The sequence below is a fragment of the Malus domestica genome, chromosome 15 (genome assembly GCF_042453785.1).
Source record: "Malus domestica chromosome 15, GDT2T_hap1".
Lineage (NCBI taxonomy): Eukaryota > Viridiplantae > Streptophyta > Magnoliopsida > Rosales > Rosaceae > Malus > Malus domestica.
The window spans coordinates 546,156-565,112 of NC_091675.1; the positions used below are offsets into that span (position 1 = coordinate 546,156).

Here is an 18,957-nt window from a genome sequence, read left to right on the forward strand (position 1 = left end):
TTTATATTTAATTTTAAATTTTAAAATTAAAATAATTTACGATAAACGAACACGATTACAAGATGATCAAGATCTCCAGATCATTTTTCCAGAATTGCTATAGACTTATCTATATTGAAAGGACTACCCCAAATGGAGAATAGCAAAAGGCATCATGATTCACAAGAGTACAACTAAATAGTGATGCTATTTTGGAAGCACGTTTTGCTTGGCACTTTTTCGTGCTAGACAAAAAAGACCTCCATGCTTGCCTCCTTGGTGGAATCACAAACGGGGCAGAATCCAAGAAACCCTTCACAGAACTTGCACGAACAGAGATGCCTGCACGGCAGAAAAAGCACGCACGAGCTCCGCGCGTGGCAGCTTTTGCAAACCAACTTTCTCCTTTTCTCTTCGGCCAATTGATCTTCCTCCATAATTGCTACTCTGTTTTCACAGCAGGACTCTGCGTCGTCGGCTTCGCTGCTGACCAGAACCAGTCGCTCTCTGGCCTCCACGAGCGCGTTGTTTAGGCCCATCACCATTGTTTCGTTCGCTTTCGCCACCCGCTGCCACGTGTCGCTTTCCATCTCCGCTTTTCTCAGGCAGTCCTGGAGCTCCATCGTTTTCTTGGTTGCCTGTCTTAACTGGTCTTCTTTCTGCCTAATTAAATTTAACGTTCTGGATTCTAGGTTGCTCAATAGAGCTGCTAGCTGTTGCTTCCTCTGCTCTTGCAATGCAAACTTCAGCTTTTCACTCTGTTTTCCAAGAAAATAAATAAATAAGAAAAAAAAGTATCCGTTATTTACAAACGTTTCCACTTAAAAAAAAAAAATTACAAAGAGAACGCTTTTTTTCTTTAAGTCTAATGATATTAAGTAATTGTTAGAGAAAAACGAACAAAAATTTGAATCCTTGTTCTTGTTTTATTTTAAATTCCGAGAGTGATGCAATAATAAAATTAACCCAACAATCACCGTGAAAAATAAAGGAAACCTATGAAGGAAATTTAAAGAAAATTAACACCAATAATAATCACCTGCAATTGAATAATGCAGTCAAGCTCGTGCCTTTGCAAGTCCATCTGCGCCCCTAAGTTTTCCGAGAACTGCGTTGGGAGAAAGCTATTGAAAGTGGAAGGCGAAACCGAAGATCCTAACTGGTTGCAGAAATCAAAGCCCGTCGTATTTAAATTCTCACTCTGATTCTGAGCCGCTGGAAGACGGAGGTGAAAGTGATGATGAGGAGGAGGAACAGCCGGGGGCTGAGGGCTCGGAATGCCGGAAAAAATGTCGTCAAGGCCCGAAACAGGGTGGAGCTGCGCCGCCGCTGCCGCCGACGACCAATCTTCAGAAAAGTACAAACTTTGTGCCTGAACTGCCATATTTTTTCCTCTCGGACAACCTTAATCTTTTGCCTTCACATATTTCATGGGACTTTTTAATACGAAACAAAATGGGGCAGGTTTGGAAAAGCTGGAGGGTTTAATGTTCTTGTTATATCAGAAAAGATGCATGACCCCTTCTTTCTCTCTCTCTCTCTCTCTCTCTCTCTATTGGCAGAACCTTTGCCTTCCTTGTTGCTTTGAGTTTCTGGTCTAACTGAATGAGTGGTTTATATATATAGGGAGGAAACGGACAAATCTTTCTTAATGTGATTAATTAATGCTCATTAAGGAACTAAAAAAAGGTTAATAATAAAGAAAGTTAAGAGCTTTGGGAGTCTTTTTCTCTGTTGCCCAAAATCCCAAACGGCTTGAAAACCAATGGGAGCATTTAATGGCATAGGGAAGTGGGGGTGGCGGGAAACTACGACGTACACATGCAGATTTGGTGACAGAAGGGTCGCAGAATGATCGGGTCAGAGATTTCATAAAGAAAGTGAGAGAGAAAGAGAGGGAGGGGGGAGAGAGAGAGAGAGATTCACTCTCGATTGAGAGACGGGAAAGGGTCAGAAGTTATGAAGAGGGGGAGGGGATTGAGAGAATCAGAGAGATTGGAGAAATTGTCAGTTTGGTCATTGGGAAAGGCTGAAGAATAGCATTTCTATCTTTTTCCTATTCCTATTTTTATAAATTTCTGCCAATTCAATTCACACTTCTTTTACATGTTGCATTAATATTTGTTTATTGTTATAATTTGTAAAATATAATTAATAACTTACGAACATGTCATAATTTATTTTTGAGTGCCGTTATTCGTATTTATTTTACTTTTTACATATTTTTTCAATTTTGAATTGTCAGATTGAATGAATTGAAATAAAACAAATAACAAAAATTAATAGTGTGTAAAGCAAAAAAAAGTGTAGATAACATCATCATATGATTTATAAAAAACGAAGAAATTAGGACCCGTTTACTAATCCGTAATCAAAATAAATGGAATTTGATTGAGGGGGAATCGAATTAAGGAGGAATTGAATTGAGGAGAATTGAAATCCATATTTCCATTAAAGCTGTTTACTATAGTTTTCTGAAATCAGGGTATAAATGGTCTTGTTTGAATATAAGTTGTTTACTAATTCACTTGAATCGGATTGAAAACTTGTATGATTACTAGAATGCCCTTTATTATAAATAAATATTTTATAAGAACTTATAGGAAATCAAGTCAATTGATATAAAATTAAAAATAAAAGACTAACCAACCAAACCCCACCCGTTCTCTCTATCTCTGCCTCAATCATCTTTCAACAATTTGAAATTCACGGTGGGTTTGAGGGCGTTGTGGTGATGTAATTTCTTTGAAGTTTAGTTTACAGGGTATATCATGTTGATTTGAATGTGAGGAGTTTGGTTTTTAGCATTGTGTTAAAAAGAAATAACTAAAATGGGTTCTTCTTCAGTTTTCGCTTGATTTTGTTTTCTGGTTGTCGTTATTGTCTAGGAAGATGATGGTGGGTATGTGGCCCTTGGAAGACAGGAAGGGGGCGGTAGTGAGGGAGAAGCAGACAGCCTAGCGTTGGGCACGGGAGCTGGTTTTATCATTGGAATTTCAGCAATTATGTGAGGGCATTATGGGTATGAAAAATAGATTCCCCATTCCCTCATTCTTCCAGAACTCAAATATCACCCACTATAAAGGGATCCAATTCCTCCAAAGTGAGGAATTGAATTCCAAACTTTGTGTGGGTCCCACCATAGTTTTGATTCCTTAAAATTTAGTAAACACAGGAAGAGTGGTCCGTAATCGGAGTACAATTCCATGTTTTGATTCCCATTACGTATACGTAAGCGAGGATTAATGTTAATGCGTGGACATAGTCCTGCATGCACTAAAAGGAGACACGTGTTGAATGGCCGTGAGCAGGGCTGGCCACGCAGCTACTACAATCTTCGTGCGAGAACTATGCTTAAGCTGCTCACGGTTTTGCATAATAAACCTACATCAAGTGCCAAACCAAGTCTCTCACGATAGAATAATCTCTGCCCAGGCCGCTTGATCATGTGTTTTATAAGATTATTCAAGATCGACAAGTATATTGCATTCAACTACTCAATATCAACCAACATATTAACACATTATTGATCATCAACATCATTTTTATATTGATATTATTGACACTTTAATTACATGATTGTTGAGTCGAGATGCTTTTCAATAGAGCTCTTGGTGGAAAGTAAATGAAGATGTAGCAACGTTCCATCATGTGAAATATAATCCGACGAAAATGATCTTGACAACAATTATAAGGGTCGACAACGCCGAAGAAATAATTTGACAGATTTTCTTTTTATTTGTACATATTAATAACAAGATCAACCATAACAACTCATATCCTTAAAAAATTAAAAATTTAAAAATTTAAAAATTTTTTTTTGATGCGGAAGTCTGAATATCTCATGATGCATATTACCAGTAACATACTAGGCAAAGTTCAAAGGATGTCATTTGTTTGTGATATCTGAAGCAACAAATCAGTTCCACCTTTAGGCTCCGACTCTGGCAGGCTCTCCCACAGCACTTTCCATTCGAGTATACCATTCACCGATCCGCGTGTTCTCCACCATATCTTTGCCAGATTTAAGGTGCCGAATAGGCCTCAAAACACCAAATACAGCAAGATCGGCCAAATTAGGATTTGATCCACTTGTTCAAAAGACAAGATCATCCGGTAAATTCACAGTTTCGATCATAAAATAAGTCTTGCTTAATAGTATACAATATTTAAGATGAAACATTACCAAGAAATTGTCTGCCTTTAAGAGCATCCACCCAAGTTTCTGCAGCTCCATACAAGGCTGCACGTTCATCAGTAATGTTGTGTCTCTTCTTTAGTTTCTTTGACACAAAATACGTAGCAGCAGCTCCAGCGTACTTTGCTACCATCCTTTCATATGAACTGAAATTTCCTGCATGTCCGAGATTTTAAAAGAATTAATGCTAGCATAAATCCAGGACTTCTAGGGGAAGGAGCCTGTATTTCCTAAAATTAGAATGGTGAGCGGGGTTTAATTAAGAACATCCAAAGCCTCTGCAACCGCAAGGGAGCACAGGTGCAAAATTGTTTTGAGAATGAAGGCAATGCAAACTGAAACAGATTTTTATGGTTGGAACTTAACTATGTCCTAGTGATAGTTTAGGAGTATCTAGGTGTAAGACAACTCTAGTTACTCACATACGAGAAGAAATTGAGCTTCCACATACACATACATATATATACATTGGGAGCATTCTCTATAATTGACGATATGGGACGTTAATAAAGAGAAATAATTCAGTAACGATGTAGTACGATACCATACCATGACTGGTGATGTAGTCAAATGACTCGAGAGCCTCTGAAACAGTTCGATATAAGTTTAGTGATAAAACATGTACTAAACGTTTATCCACCCACCTACATCACAGTTAACCAGTTATTATCGTGCCAAAAGTCCCGTGATCACAACACCTAATAAATACAAGTATTAAAATGGTAATCTAGTCACTGCAAGAGATATCTCTTGTAGTATCGAACATTCGTTCTATGCAAAAAAAAGGTTTACAAAATAGTGGAAGCAAAAACTTACCCACGCCATTTCTTTTCTTCTTCGCTATTCAAGGTGTTTTCAGGATTGATCCTTCGGTGTAGCTTATCAATTATATCTGTGAATACAAAACATAACAAATTAACAAAAAATACAAAATCAACTTGAAATTAGACACATTATAGGGAAGTGACAAAATGTCCAAAGACCTGAAGAATCAACCATCTGTTCGCCGTCGACTTTCAAGGTCGGCACCATCTTGTAATCAGACCATTCAATCTCTTTCTTGTTGATGGGGTTAACCTCCATAACTTTGTACGGAATGTTATAGTAATCCAAGAAGGCTGTGATACAGAAGAAATTCATCGGCTAAAGCAATCAAAGAGCATAAAATCGAAAGCGAAAGTAGACTCCTAAGATCGAAATCTTGTATAAAGACTGGGAGTAACCAAATTAGGAAGGAAAGTTGGATAATTTCATCTTCAGATATGAATTCGAGATAGTTTACCTCTAACCTTATTGCAGAAAGGGCAAGCTTCTTACTGGTAGAGCACGACGTCTTTGGGGAGGGACTTCACGTGAGGGTGCACCTCCTGAGCCACAGACGCGGCGGCGTTTGCAGAGAAGCACATGTGCCCTCCCGATCAGCGAGGCACAGAGGAGGGTTTCGATAGGCCGAAGCGATCGCCGAGCCCCTGTGTGAACCACAACGGATTCGAATTCGAGCACGTGCTCAACATCGCTGCTTGGACCAGGCGGTGTTGAGTTGCGGAGGTGGCTGTGGTGGCGCCGCCCATAGAGATGGCTGCTCTGGTGAGTAAAGCGATTCCGTTAACCCTTCTCATGGCGTACGAATCTCGGATCACTGCAGTCGCTCTCTCGTTCCTCGCGAAGTCGCAAGTCTCGAACTTTTGGGTTTCGTTGAAATGGAAAAGCTCTGTTTGGGTTTAATCAGGGTTTTGGTGTCGGCAAGTACATGCAACTCCGAAAAAATCGTTTTTTGTTTTAGGGCATTATCGGTATTAAACCTGTAAACCCAAAGGAGGAGCAGTCTTATTAAAAATGGAACTTTATTGAAAAACTATCAGCATTGTTTATTTTAAGAAAAAATCAACTTTGATATTGTTCATTTTAAGGAAAAATCATATTAAAAAATTAATTTTTAGTACTATTTACTTTACCATTTATTTTATCTTATTAATTAAAATTCAAAATTTTCAAATTATTTACATTAATTTTTCTTATTAAAAAAGCCCAAATAAAACAAGTAAAACCCAAAAGAGACGGAACCAAAATAAAACTAGGTCAAGTTTGAGGGCATTATCGGTATTAAACCTGTGCAGACTCAGAGTCGGTTATTCGGAAGTCTATATAAACCAACGCTATTAGCCGTTTATTGCATCTGCAAGTAAAACCATAGCCGTCAAAAAACCTCTCTGAGCGCTAGGGTTTTTTAGTATCGATTTCTTGTGTAATTGAAAGAAAGATGATGAGTTGGGGGTTGAACTACGTGGGCTTGGACTATTCGAGGAAGGCAGTTGGTAGGGAGGACTTGTTTGAACCGGTTAAGGTTGGTTTTTGAGCAATTTGGTTCTGATTTTTCTGGGCCTCTCCCTAATCTCTCTCCAGCATGTAAATCTTTGTGATATGATGTCTGCGATTGTGTTCTTGTATTGTATCTGTCGGATTTGATTGGATGGGTGGTTTAATAGGTTTTCTGTAGAAACTAATTGATGAATCTTGATGGATCTTGGGGGGTTTTTTTTTTTGGTGAAAAAATTGGTTAATTTGGGTAAAATATAAGTGTTCTTGGGAAAATTTGACAAATTTTGAATGGTATCTTGAAAATTGAGATTAATCTTGAAACTTTTTGGGTAATTAAGATAAAATTGTGAGTTTTCTTATTGGGTAATAAAGATAGATCTTGCGTTTTCTTGGGTAAATTAATTAAATCATGAACTTTTGTTATTAAATTTTAAGTAAGTTTTTTGCTTTGTAAATTGAGATCAATCGTGAAAACGGATTTGGATCTGAACCCATAGTTGTTACATGCTTTCGAGTTGAGTGTTGTTTGGGAGTGTTTGGAATCCTAACCCTCCCAATTATTTTGGGAGGTTCAAGCCTTATATAAGTTTGCTTTGGGCTTGTGGTTTGCTGAGATTTTGATTTAATGGGAATGTTTATAGTTGTAAACATTGATTGGTTGTTAAATTTGTTGGGTGTTCGAAACTTGATAAATTTGATGTTAAAACTTTGAGCATAGAGTTAGGCAAGTCAAGTTTTAGAGAATTGTGTATGGAAATTGGATGTAGGCTAATGAAATTGAGTTGCTTCCTCCAACCATGTCGAATTTTGCCTGAAACCACTAATTGCCTCAAGTATCTCACTACGGCACAGTACAATTGTCGTAAGCTATAACATTGTAATGATTTATAGTGTTGATTGTTTCTTGATCCTCTGTATCGTACCAACCCTTGTAAAAAAATGAGATTTAATTCTGATTACCATCGGCGGTTTCTGTACATCTGTGTTTTAGTCATGTTTCGCTGGTCTTCCCTACCAATCTTATTAAATTTATTCCGGTGCCTTAAAAGCCCCAGAGAAAGACGGAGAAGAAGGCCAAGAATCATAGGAACAAAGACAAGAGGGGGACAATGGGACAAGGCCGTAAGGCGAAGGAGAATGTTGTACCCAATTGTGTTACTGTCCCCAGCTCGAAAAACCTTGTTAACAAGAAGTGCTTCCAGCAAGAGAAGGGAAAAGTGGAAGCAAATGGATGTTTTATTAAAAATGTTGAAGATGAAGGTAGTAAGCTGGAGAAAAGTGACATTACCGAAGAGCATGAGCTGCCAAGCTGTGCTGAAAACAATTGCTACTTGTCTGATGGCAACCAAGGTGGCAATAAGAGGAAGAGGCCTTTGATCATTCGCTTTAAATTGCGAAAGCCCAGTGAACCAGATGCCTCACTTGCGCCCTCTTCTTCTGGAATGACAGATTTCCTCCCTCCGGAAAGGTCAGAAGTTGTTCCTGCACCCAATCAACCTCATAGTTCGGAGGCAACTGTTGGAGTTGCGGAACTCGCATCCAAATGTGACCAAGAGTCGTCTTGTCCAACAACAGAGGGGATCGAAATGACCGGTGAAAAGAGAATTGGGAGAGAAGATTTAGAGTGTGCAAATGTGATGGAGAATTGGATTCCACCGCCGTTCCAATTTGCCCTCCATGATGCCGATGACGAAGAATGGCTCTTTGGGACAGCGTCACAAAACAGACGCGGGTCTAAAAGATCTAAAGCTGATAGTGAGGTCTCATGTCGTACAAGCAGCACGCAGTGGCCGAAAGCACAATTGTTGCATGAGGCCGGCATATATGCATTGTCCTACACGGTTCCGTTCTAGTTTTTCTTCCTTTTTTTTCTGGAAGCACTAGCGGCTTTTAACTGTACAGTGTAATGAGCATTGATGTATTTGTTAATCAATTGAATTTTAAGACCAATTCATACGAAAAACACCGGTCTCCTTTTTGTTCTTTTTCTGTAATTAAATTGTTCGATGCTGAGCTCAAAATTTCAGCAGAGTTCTCTGCATATATATGTATGTACATATTACATGTTTATCGGAGAAATTTCACGCAAAGAATACCGGTCAGGGATAAGCAAGTAGTCCTTCAACTTGTACCGGTGTGGTTTCTCTGCACTAGATGCAGTATCAGTTGAACTTGATCTGCTGATGCTCCCATCATTTGTATCAGACATAGCGGAAACCGAAAGATGCCCGATTTCCAGGAATTGGTTGTCATCTTCATCTTGATAGCACGCGTCGCTCGATTTCACCGCATGAAGATCGACGCACTCTTTTGCGTCCGTCTCTCCCGTTAGTAGCTTCAGTACTTGTCTCGCTTCCGGTCGACGACGAGGCGACTGGTTTATGCAAAGCCCTGCTGCCATTACCATTCTACGCATTTGGGCCGCATCGTAGTCTCCGTTTAACTTTGGATCCAGCAATGCCTTAAGATCCATAATATCTAACGAATGTCTTGCCTGAACGAAGAACTTTGTTTAGCAATGCGGAAAATGCATAAAATCTAAATGTAGAAGCTCGGGATATATATAAAAATGCTTACCCACTTGACCAAACTCTCTTGTCCTTTCAGAGCCTCGGCATCGACCGGCTTTCGACCAGATAATAGTTCGAGGAGAACCACGCCGAAGGCATAAACATCAATCTTGTCACTCACCACCCCATGCATGAAATATTCCGGAGCAATGTATCCAAAAGTTCCCACCACATCACTACTTATCACGCAACCAGAATCCATCGGTCCCCATGTAGCAAGCCCGAAATCAGATAACTGCAAACAAAAATTAAACTCGAGATTGAACCCAAAAATGTAAAATTTGGCAGGAAAGTGAAATATGAAGGTACTGCAGGCAGATCATATATGTATATACCTGCGGCTGAAGGTCGTCGGAGAGAAGAATGTTTGAGGATTTAACGTCTCGGTGAATGATCGGCTGAGGGCACTCATTGTGCAGGTAAGTTAGAGCCTCTGCAACTGCAACCGCCACATTGAATCTCACGCTCCATGGAAGTATAAGTCCATCACTGCAACCTGCACTAAGATGAAACGAAATAGAATTCAGAATTTCAGACACACTAAAAATCGAGTTATTAGTCTCGTTTGATGACTAATTCGTTCTAATTTCTCACCGTGCAAGTTTCCTTCCAAGCTCCCTCTGGGAAAGAGGTCATAGACCAAAATAAGGTTGCCATCTTCCATGCATACACCAATTGGACAAGTGATGTGTTTGTGCTGAATTGAAGAAACAAACTTGGCTTCCAAGAAAAAGTCATTCCAAGCTTCCTTGTACGATTTTAGAACCTTGACCGCCACTGATTCTCCGCCTCCAAGGCACCCTTTGTACACGCTGCTGCACCCTCCCTCGCCGATAAGATTTTCTGTTAACAAATCAATTGTTTAAATTCTAGCGAGCAGGAACGTGTTTTTAATAAAAGCACTTATGAGCAAAAGTTTCTTTTACAAAAACAGTCCCAAACGAGCACTTAATTTACCTGTCGAGAAGTGACAAGTTGCGCTACTAAGTTCCGCGTAGCTGAAAACCTTGCAACCTTCTGAGTTTTCTGCGGTGAGAAACTCCAATTCATCAGAAAGCTGTGTTGGTGCTACTGTCGAGCAAATTTCATCACCTTCCTGCGGCTGTGAATTTACCGAAAGAAATCGACGCCTAGGCAGGTCCATCATCACCCACTGTACCACGGACATGTTTTCTCTGGATTTGAATTCTCTCATAGGAGTGGTACTCATAGTTTCCGCTGAGGCAGCTGCTATCCGCAAGAGAGGCCAACCCGGCCTCGACAACGGTGATTCATCATCCTCTCTCTCGGAAAACATGTCGAAGCTATCCGATTTTCGGCGAGCTTCCTGGCTCAGCCTCAGAGGACTAACAGTTAGTCTCTGAAGAGGCCATCCAAGAGCTGGTTCTGGCATCTCTGTTTTGAATGGACAAGTGGAGCTCAAAAGCGCTTCATCACAACTGTCTCGGTAATTAGAATCTAATGAATCGTGCATCGATAAACTTGAGTTTTCGGAAGATTAATGAAGATGATAAAGTGAATAGTTAGCCCCTCGTTGATCATCAGTCAACCTTTCAAACTTCAAAGTCCCGGTCTCCTTTAAATGTATGCTGATGCTCCCTAGAAAATATTTTATACATACAGAATTCTTTATCATACCTAACTGAGAAGTTAACGTTTAGCATGTTAAAAATTTGACAATTTTATGAATTAATTAAACAAATATTTACCAAAATCCAAAGGAAAATACAGGGTGAGCTAATAAATTCATGAGTTGCAATTATGTTAATAAAGAACAAAACACAAGAGGATAGAATGAAAGACTGGTAAAGTTGACCCGGAACTTTTTGTTTTGAATATTTGACGGCTAAGTCGTTTTCTTCGTGCAAAAATCTTACGCACCTAATCATAAAACTATTTTTTAAGGCTTTTTAACAAAAATGCTCTCTTATATTAAGCATAACTTCTTATCTTGTCTGTGAGATATTTGCTGCTATCATTTTGATCGTTTCATGAATTTTTTTTTGTAAAATTGAGGGTATTTCTATCAAATCAACCTCTTCACTTGATAGGTGGGTTTTTCAATTTTACGGAAATTTTTTTTTAAAGAACCAAATAATTAACAGTGTACAATTTTAAGTACTATTTTTATTAATTTTAAATTACAAGGATCAAAATAAAGGGTTATAATAATCTTATGTACCATTTGGGCTGAAAACCTGAATTGCAGCCAAATAAAGGATTGGTACACCTAATGTGACTGGTCTTGGGTAAGTCAGAGCTACTGCCATTCGATTTTGACCAGGCTACAGTGCTGCCTCTCCACGTCACCACCCAAATGCAATTATTCTAAATTCTCGAAAAGTCTACCATGCTTCAATATATGATATGTGATTCGATAATAAAATTCTCAATCTCAATGAAAAGTCAATAATTTAATAAAAACTACTAAAACGTTTAGAAAGCTCACAAAACCAGAATTTGATCCTCTCCTGAGCTAAGCTCAGGAGCCTCTGACCAACACATAAAGGTCGTTGGATTTTGATCCAACGGTTATAATTATTATAACTTTTAGAAGGCTATCTGTTTGTAGTCGTTAAATTTGTAATCATTTGATCAAAATTCAACGACTCTTGTGTATTGGTCAGGAGACTCCTGAACCTAAACTCAGGAGAGGATCCAGTTCCCACAAAACCAAGGTACTCAATAAGCATTAACGATAAAGAAGGGTTAGTTATAGTAAAAGAGGCGAACAACCCAAGATTGCAGAAAATGAAACAACAATACGGAGTTGATAAGAAAAGGAAACAACCCAAGATTGAGGGTATTTCTTTGATTAAAAGAAGCCTTTTATACTTCTAGATTCATCTATAACACATAAATTAAAATGTTAGAGAAAAAGTAAAACTTTTAATAAATTATTCAATAAAATTTAACGATAATGAAAATCAAATCTAACGGCTAAGACAAATATAACACGATTATTACGTAACATTGAAGCCACGTTCGATTTCTAATCAAACCTAATAATGATTCGGATGTCGAATTTCAGATTTGATTAGAGTTTTTTAAAGTTCAATGTTATCGAAATAAAAAATTCCAATCCAATTTGCCTACACTGTCATGGTCAAGATTAAGTGGGGTCCCATCCCATCCCAGTTATGCATGAGCAACCCAACATTCAACTGCAACAACCAAAAAAACCAACATTCAACGTTCCCAAATAACCAAAACGGAATAAAAGAACAAAAATTCAGCGTTCCTCCGACGAATTGGTTGCCGCGTTTCGGCGAGAAGAGGAGGGAGGGAGAAAATGAGATCGGACGTAATCGGAGACGAAGAGAAATGGCTGGCGGAAGGCATCGCCGGCATTCAACACCATGCCTTCTACATGCATCGCGCTCTGGTACTATTTCTCACCCAATCACATTTTCCTCTCCCAAAACCCTAATTCTCCGCCATCTTGTCCGATTTCACATTTCAATTTTCGCAGGACGCCAACAATCTCAGAGACGCCCTCAAATTCTCGGCCCTGATGCTGTCGGAGCTCAGAACCTCTCGGCTTTCGCCTCACAAATACTACGATCTCTGTAAGCTCTCACGTTCTTCGCCCGATTCCTAACCTTTGACCTGATCCGAGTTTTGATTTGGATTCTTGATTCTAATAGATATGCGAGCTTTCGATGAGCTGAGGAGGCTGGAGATGTTCTTCAAGGACGAGAGCAGACACGGCGTTTCGATCATCGATCTCTACGAACTTGTTCAGCATGCCGGCAACATTTTACCAAGATTGTAAGTCATACATTGTTGAAAGCATCAAATTCTTGCTGGGAAATGTTGTCGTTTCTCGAAAGTAAATAGCTTTTAGTGCAGTGAGTGTTTTATTCTTGTTGTTTCAGCTCGGTCAGTGTATGTGAATTTCATGTTGCTTATTTAACAGGTATCTGCTATGTACGGTAGGATCCGTGTACATTAAATCTAAGGAAGCGCCAGCCAAGGACGTACTTAAAGATCTTGTCGAAATGTGTCGCGGCGTTCAGCATCCAATTCGAGGGCTCTTTTTAAGAAGCTATCTTTCTCAAGTCAGCAGAGACAAGTTGCCTGATATTGGTTCTGAGTATGAAGGGTAAGATTGTTTTAGTGGTTAGATTTGTTTCTTCATACATTGATAAAATGGAGAACGATTTGATGACCAGAAATAAATCAGAATCCGTTTTATGCTGGAGCAAAATTCTATTGTCGAAAATGCAAAAAATTTCTTTGATGGGGGTGGTTTTGGCTAGCAGTAAGCTTTGAGTTTAATAACATTGGCTTTTTATGGAATCCATGGATATCATGTTGCTTGATTTGAGTCATATTTTAATCTCCTTGCATTGCAGGGATGCTGACACTGTCATGGATGCTGTAGATTTTGTGCTACAGAATTTTACAGAAATGAATAAGCTTTGGGTTCGAATGCAGTATCAGGTTTGTTTGACATCTATGAAATTTATCTGCTTTAATGTCTGAATATGCATGGCACCAGAGTACTTGCATGCCATAGAGGTAAAAATGAACCATGAGGGCATGATTTTTGGCCATGCAGGTCTTATGGTGCTTGTGAATCATTCATACTCTTTGGCGATCCTGAGTTGAAGCCTTCTGTTGGGCTTTCTGGTCTGCAGGGACCTGGTCATGTGAGAGAGAAGCGCGAAAAGGAAAGAAGCGAACTTCGTGATCTTGTAATATCAAAAATCTGAACCTATCAGCAGATGAATCATTGCATAACACATTGTAATAGAGAAATTACACCTTTCTGAATTGTCTTGGTAGGTTGGGAAGAATCTCCATGTTCTCAGTCAGATAGAGGGTGTGGAACTTGAAATGTACAAAGCCACTGTTCTTCCTAGAGTATTAGAACAGGTTCTTTAATCTGCTCCCCTTCTTAATAAGATTGTCTTTTTGTCAACTCTTGAATACTTTCAATGTTCCTTTTCTAATATTTCAAACTTTTATCCAAATTGGTGTGCGCAGGTTATCAACTGTAAAGATGAGCTGGCCCAATATTATTTGATGGATTGCATAATCCAGGTCTTTCCAGATGAGTACCACTTGCAGACGCTGGAGACATTGTTGGCTGCCTTCCCCCAGCTTCAGGTGCGTAGCAGTGTCATTTTTCTCTCATTTTTTTTACTTTCACATGATTATGCATGGTTATTTATTTATTTGAGTACATATGTAATGATAAATGCATATGTTAATCAATGGTTGCTTGGTCGAATGTATAGTTGAAATAACAGCTCAAACCACAGAGTCCAAATTGGCCACTTGCTTCGATTTCTTGTGGGTCATAGCAGCCTTATATTGTCATTTATTCATATCGAGATATTATACCCAATAAAGCAACCTTTTAACTCATTTACCCTCTGCGTTATATATTTTCAAATGCAGCCAACAGTTGATATCAAGACTGTGTTATCTCAATTAATGGAGAGGTTATCAAACTATGCTGCGTCAAGTACAGATGTGAGTTATCTAAAAGTTATCTTTTGAGTCGCGCTTCCGCAATTTTTTATTCTGTTTTTCATTCTTGTTATGGCCTTTCTCTCTTTCTGGGTGTTGTAATTTTGATGATTGTGGATTTTCGTTCAAGGTATTACCTGAATTTCTTCAAGTGGAAGCCTTCGCTAAATTAAGCAGTGCCATTGGGTGGGTAAGTTCCTTAGTTCGTTGAAGTAAATGTTTACATTGATGGCTACTCTCTCAACTACACTTCGATCCAGCAAGTAATAATTGGCAATTCAGTGCACTTTCTGCAGTATTTATTTTAAATTTTGTTGTAGAAAAAGTCCAAAGTGAACGTTTTGAATTTCTAAAAGGATGTAGTATGCCAAGGGAAAACAATGAATGGACAAAGCGATAATTTTTTTGCTAAAAGGATGTAGTAATGGAGGCAGAGTACAATATGGAGAGATGTTTTTGGGGGTGACTTCTTATTTATTGAAAATTGCACACTACCTAATTTGTTGTCCAACCAACAGCCTCTTTATTAGATAGGATCCATTTGTTGTTTCGTGTTAAGCATGAAACATACGTATCTTTGATGTCTAGAAGTGTGTGCTAATTTAATATATCACCTATATTTAAATTTCAGGTGATAGAAGCACAAACGGACATGCCTATTGTTGGAGCCATATCTTTGTATGTCTCTCTTCTTACATTTACCCTCCGTGTTCATCCTGATCGCCTTGATTATGTGGATCAAGTACTGGTAAGGTCTTCAAAAAAATATGTTTAGTTACTATAAATTTTCCCAAACTACATGCCTTTTGATGGGGTATACCAGCCTGTCAACATAGCCATGCAACATGGATGCAATCTTCTTTTGAATTTCATTTCAAGATGGATTATGTGGGCCATGTTTTGTAACAACAAAGGTAACTGGTGATAATTAAAATCTTAATTTTTTTTTTTCAGGGAGCATGTGTTAAGAAGCTATCCGGAGAAACCAAACTTGAAGACCATAGAGCAACAAAACAGGTTGTTGCACTGTTAAGTGCTCCCTTGGAGAAATACGACGACATTGTCACAGCCCTCACACTTTCTAATTATCCTCGAGTTATGGATTATCTTGATAATGGAACAAATAAAGTCATGGCAATGGTCATTATCCAAAGCATTATGAAGAACAACTCTTGTATCTCCACAGCTGATAAGGTACAAATGCATCTTCTGTTTCTTCTATTTTATCAATATTTTCTTCTTAAGAATGTGATATATTGCTTCTTGTAGGTGGAGGTGTTGTTTGAATTAATTAAAGGGCTCATCAAGGACTTGGATTCTACTTCTGCAGATGAGGTGCAATTCAAAATTTAACTTACTAGATCCACATGAGTTTTTTTGTATTTTAATGTAAACTTAGTTTCTTTTGAAACACTTGCTGATTTTATTTTTGTTTATTTTTTGGCCGCCCGTGGTTTATTCTTTTGGTGCTATTGTCTACTTTTAGCTTGATGAAGAGGATTTTGCGGATGAACAAAATTCTGTTGCTCGCCTTATACACATGCTTTATAATGATGATCCAGAAGAAATGTTTAAGGTAAGTTGTTGATCTGTTGTATGTTTTATAGTTTCTTGTGATGCTAATGTTACTTGAAGCTTCTGCTTCCATCTACAAAAATCATTGGTTGTGAATTGTGATTCAACTTTCAGAGAAATCTTAGTTTTATGATTACTGATCTTCAGATCTTATGTACGGTCAAGAAGCATATAATGGGTGGAGGACCAAAGCGCCTACCTTTTACTGTACCTCCTCTTATATTATCTGCACTCAAGGTATCCTATGCTATGCCACTTTGTCATATATCACATGTTTGTTGTTTCATTTTGTCTATTTATGCACTTTTCACTACGAAGTAGTGGAATGTATTAAAATGTCCTCATTTTGAAGAATTGTTCAAAACTTTGGCTGTGGCTTGTAGTTGGTTAGGCGGCTGCAAGGTCAGGATGGAGAGGTTGTGGGAGAAGAAATGCCTGCCACACCGAAGAAAATTTTTCAGACTTTAAATCAGGTATTTAGATGAATGCACTTGGTTGCTTCGTAGTGTTTGTTTGTTAGGCAATAATCCTTGGGGAAGACCTTTTGTTATGTGGTCGTTATGTACGTGTCTTCATCTTGGTGCGTATAATCAATAATGGTGCTGCCTATCTTATTTCAGATCATTGAATCTCTTTCCTCAGTTCCGTCTCCCGAACTGGCATTAAGATTGTACTTGGAATGTGCTGAGGTACGCCACTCTATGGTTGGTTAAAGCATGGTTTGCAGGCTTGTTTTAATCCAACATATCTTGCATGTTTTTGTACCACGGAGAAAGAATAGAGTTTTAAATTTGACGTTGTAGCTGCAGACTTACTTTTGGTTTCAACCTCTTTTTTTTTATTCATGCATAATCAGGCTTCTAATGACTGTGATCTGGAACCTGTTGCTTATGAATTCTTCACTCAGGCATTTATATTATACGAAGAAGAAGTTGCGGTAATTTATCTATCAATATCTTGTCATTTGTTTTTTCTTTCCGGTTGAGAGTATCTTGTGGTTTATTAAATAGATTTGAAGGAAGTTTCTTCTAGTGTTCTAGCATTTCTGTAAAAGACTGCAGTGTGACATTTAGCCGTTTAATTTAACAACATAATGTACACCTCAATTTTAGGATTCCAAAGCCCAGGTGACTGCAATACATCTCATTATTGGGACTCTTCAGAGGATGAATGTATTTGGCGTTGAGAATCGGGATACTTTAACACACAAGGCTACTGGAGTAATAATTCTCTCCTATCGTCTGATCCTTAGTGTTTTCAATCTGTTTCTGTAAAACCCCATAATGTATGTTTTTCCTTTCTCAGTATTCAGCAAAGCTTTTGAAGAAACCTGATCAGTGCCGAGCGGTGTATGCATGTTCACATCTTTTTTGGGTAGATGATCAGGATGGTGTTAAAGATGGAGAAAGGTAAGCGTATCCAAACTCAGTGTTGGACTTAAATATTCCCATGGATTTATGCATGCCGATGCATTTCATTTGCAGCTGCACAAATATCCCGGCATGTTGGTTTATCTTTATCATGGAAGCAACTTTATGGTGATTAAAGAAACCTTTAGTTACATGACAAGCAGTGGTTTTTGTTACAGGGTCTTGCTTTGTTTGAAACGCGCATTGAGAATTGCAAATGCTGCTCAACAGATGGCCAGCGCAACGCGGGGTAGCAGCGGGCCAGTCCCAGTCACACTCTTTGTTGAGATACTGAACAAGTCGGTAGTCTTTGACTGCAAATTTGAAGATAGTCATTCTAAATTGCGTGTGTTGTATAATTTGGGGCTGACTTGTGAGTTATGCAACAGGTACCTCTACTATTTTGAGAAAGGAAACCCCCAGATTACAAGTGCTGCAATCCAGGGATTAGTGGATTTAATTAAAAATGAGATGCAAGGTGACTCTGCAAACGCGAATCCAGCCCCAGATGCATTTTTCGCCAGCACATTGCGGTACATACAGTTCCAAAAACAGAAAGGTGGGGTGATGGGCGAGAAATATGCCTCTATCAAGGTCTGACTCGTCTGCACGGATTCTAAAATTTGAGGCCAAGAGAGTTTGGGGTTGAGAGGAAGAACGATGTGAAGAGGCGGCGAGCGAGCATAACCTACGGAAAATGCCCCTGGATCCTACGTTAGGAACTATCTGCAGTTTCGAATTCGTTTCCTCTCTCCCTCAAGGCGGTTGCTTTGTTTATAGGAGAAACAACTTCTAGCGTGCTAAAATTCCACATCGAGTTTGGATTTGCCGTTGGTTTTCTCATTTTCTGGGGCAAATCAGTATCATTGGACTGAAGGTTTGCCATTGTTTGTCCTGGGAGGAGGCTTGTTATTTATTATTTAGTTTTTTTTTTATATAGTAAAAATAAGTGTTAATTTTATTGGGAATGATATTGGTAAATTCAAAGTCAATTAGTCCATTTCTTTTACACGAACAATATTATGCTTTAAACAATGATGTGTAAAAAGTAAAAATGAATGTGAATAAGATTATCCTTAAATATTTTGAAACTACTCAAACTCGCTAGTTATGATTAAATGAATATATTTTTCGTCAAAATAATGGATAATCGCCTAAGCAACATCTTCTAAAGCAAGTTTTTACTGAAAGATAAGCAATTGAAATTTTGATTTAACCCAAAAAGGAATTATTTTTTTTTAAAACAATGAGTTTTTTCAAAAAGAAAAAATTGAACCAAAAAGGGAAAAAGCAAAGGGGAAAAAGATAAGCAGATAAGGGAGGTGTGCCAGCTGGCAAAAGCTTAGCCCCAGTTTGGGGTTGAGGTGATTTTAAAAAAAGCTCCTATGAAAAAAAGCTGGGAGTGTTTTTGGTGTTTGGTAAACTT

General features: G+C 38.5%; 4 protein-coding genes and 1 pseudogene across 6 annotated transcripts; 2 read left to right on the forward strand and 3 right to left on the reverse strand.

Moving 5' to 3' along the window:
* On the reverse strand, positions 1–1,894 carry LOC103450360 (probable BOI-related E3 ubiquitin-protein ligase 2). Its single transcript, XM_008389697.4, has 2 exons — positions 1,019–1,894; positions 1–737 (listed from the first exon to the last, which is right to left on the reverse strand). Exons 1-2 carry the CDS (start codon positions 1,361–1,363, stop codon positions 225–227), a joined length of 858 nt encoding a protein of 285 aa, XP_008387919.1. The 5' UTR covers positions 1,364–1,894; the 3' UTR covers positions 1–224.
* A 1,976-nt stretch (positions 1,895–3,870) lies between these two features.
* LOC103450361 (uncharacterized) lies at positions 3,871–5,729 on the reverse strand (annotated as a pseudogene).
* A 621-nt stretch (positions 5,730–6,350) lies between these two features.
* On the forward strand, positions 6,351–8,459 carry LOC103450362 (uncharacterized). The gene is made up of 2 exons (XM_008389698.4): positions 6,351–6,521; positions 7,546–8,459. The coding sequence occupies exons 1-2, from the start codon at positions 6,438–6,440 to the stop codon at positions 8,347–8,349; spliced, it is 888 nt and encodes a 295-aa protein (XP_008387920.1). The 5' UTR covers positions 6,351–6,437; the 3' UTR covers positions 8,350–8,459.
* Positions 8,451–10,655, reverse strand: LOC103450363 (protein kinase STUNTED-like). The gene is made up of 5 exons (XM_008389699.4): positions 10,024–10,655; positions 9,661–9,909; positions 9,402–9,562; positions 9,074–9,301; positions 8,451–8,990 (listed from the first exon to the last, which is right to left on the reverse strand). The coding sequence occupies exons 1-5, from the start codon at positions 10,538–10,540 to the stop codon at positions 8,556–8,558; spliced, it is 1,590 nt and encodes a 529-aa protein (XP_008387921.1). The 5' UTR covers positions 10,541–10,655; the 3' UTR covers positions 8,451–8,555.
* Positions 10,656–12,218: 1,563 nt separating this feature from the next.
* Positions 12,219–18,531, forward strand: LOC103450364 (vacuolar protein sorting-associated protein 35B). Of its 3 annotated transcripts, none has more exons than XM_029094225.2 (22): positions 12,219–12,451; positions 12,539–12,635; positions 12,714–12,837; positions 12,986–13,171; positions 13,425–13,512; positions 13,710–13,766; positions 13,858–13,947; positions 14,059–14,181; positions 14,476–14,550; positions 14,678–14,737; positions 15,179–15,295; positions 15,502–15,741; positions 15,817–15,882; positions 16,034–16,123; positions 16,270–16,359; positions 16,506–16,595; positions 16,743–16,811; positions 16,979–17,059; positions 17,235–17,342; positions 17,428–17,531; positions 17,696–17,830; positions 17,921–18,531. In XM_029094225.2, exons 1-22 carry the CDS (start codon positions 12,359–12,361, stop codon positions 18,129–18,131), a joined length of 2,394 nt encoding a protein of 797 aa, XP_028950058.1. In that variant the 5' UTR covers positions 12,219–12,358; the 3' UTR covers positions 18,132–18,531. The 3 variants fall into 3 exon arrangements, with proteins under 3 accessions (XP_028950058.1, XP_008387922.1, XP_070670289.1); XM_008389700.4 differs by having other exon boundaries at positions 12,221–12,451; positions 17,711–17,830; XM_070814188.1 differs by having other exon boundaries at positions 12,244–12,451; positions 13,631–13,766; positions 17,711–17,830.
* The last annotated feature ends 426 nt before the right edge of the window (positions 18,532–18,957 follow it).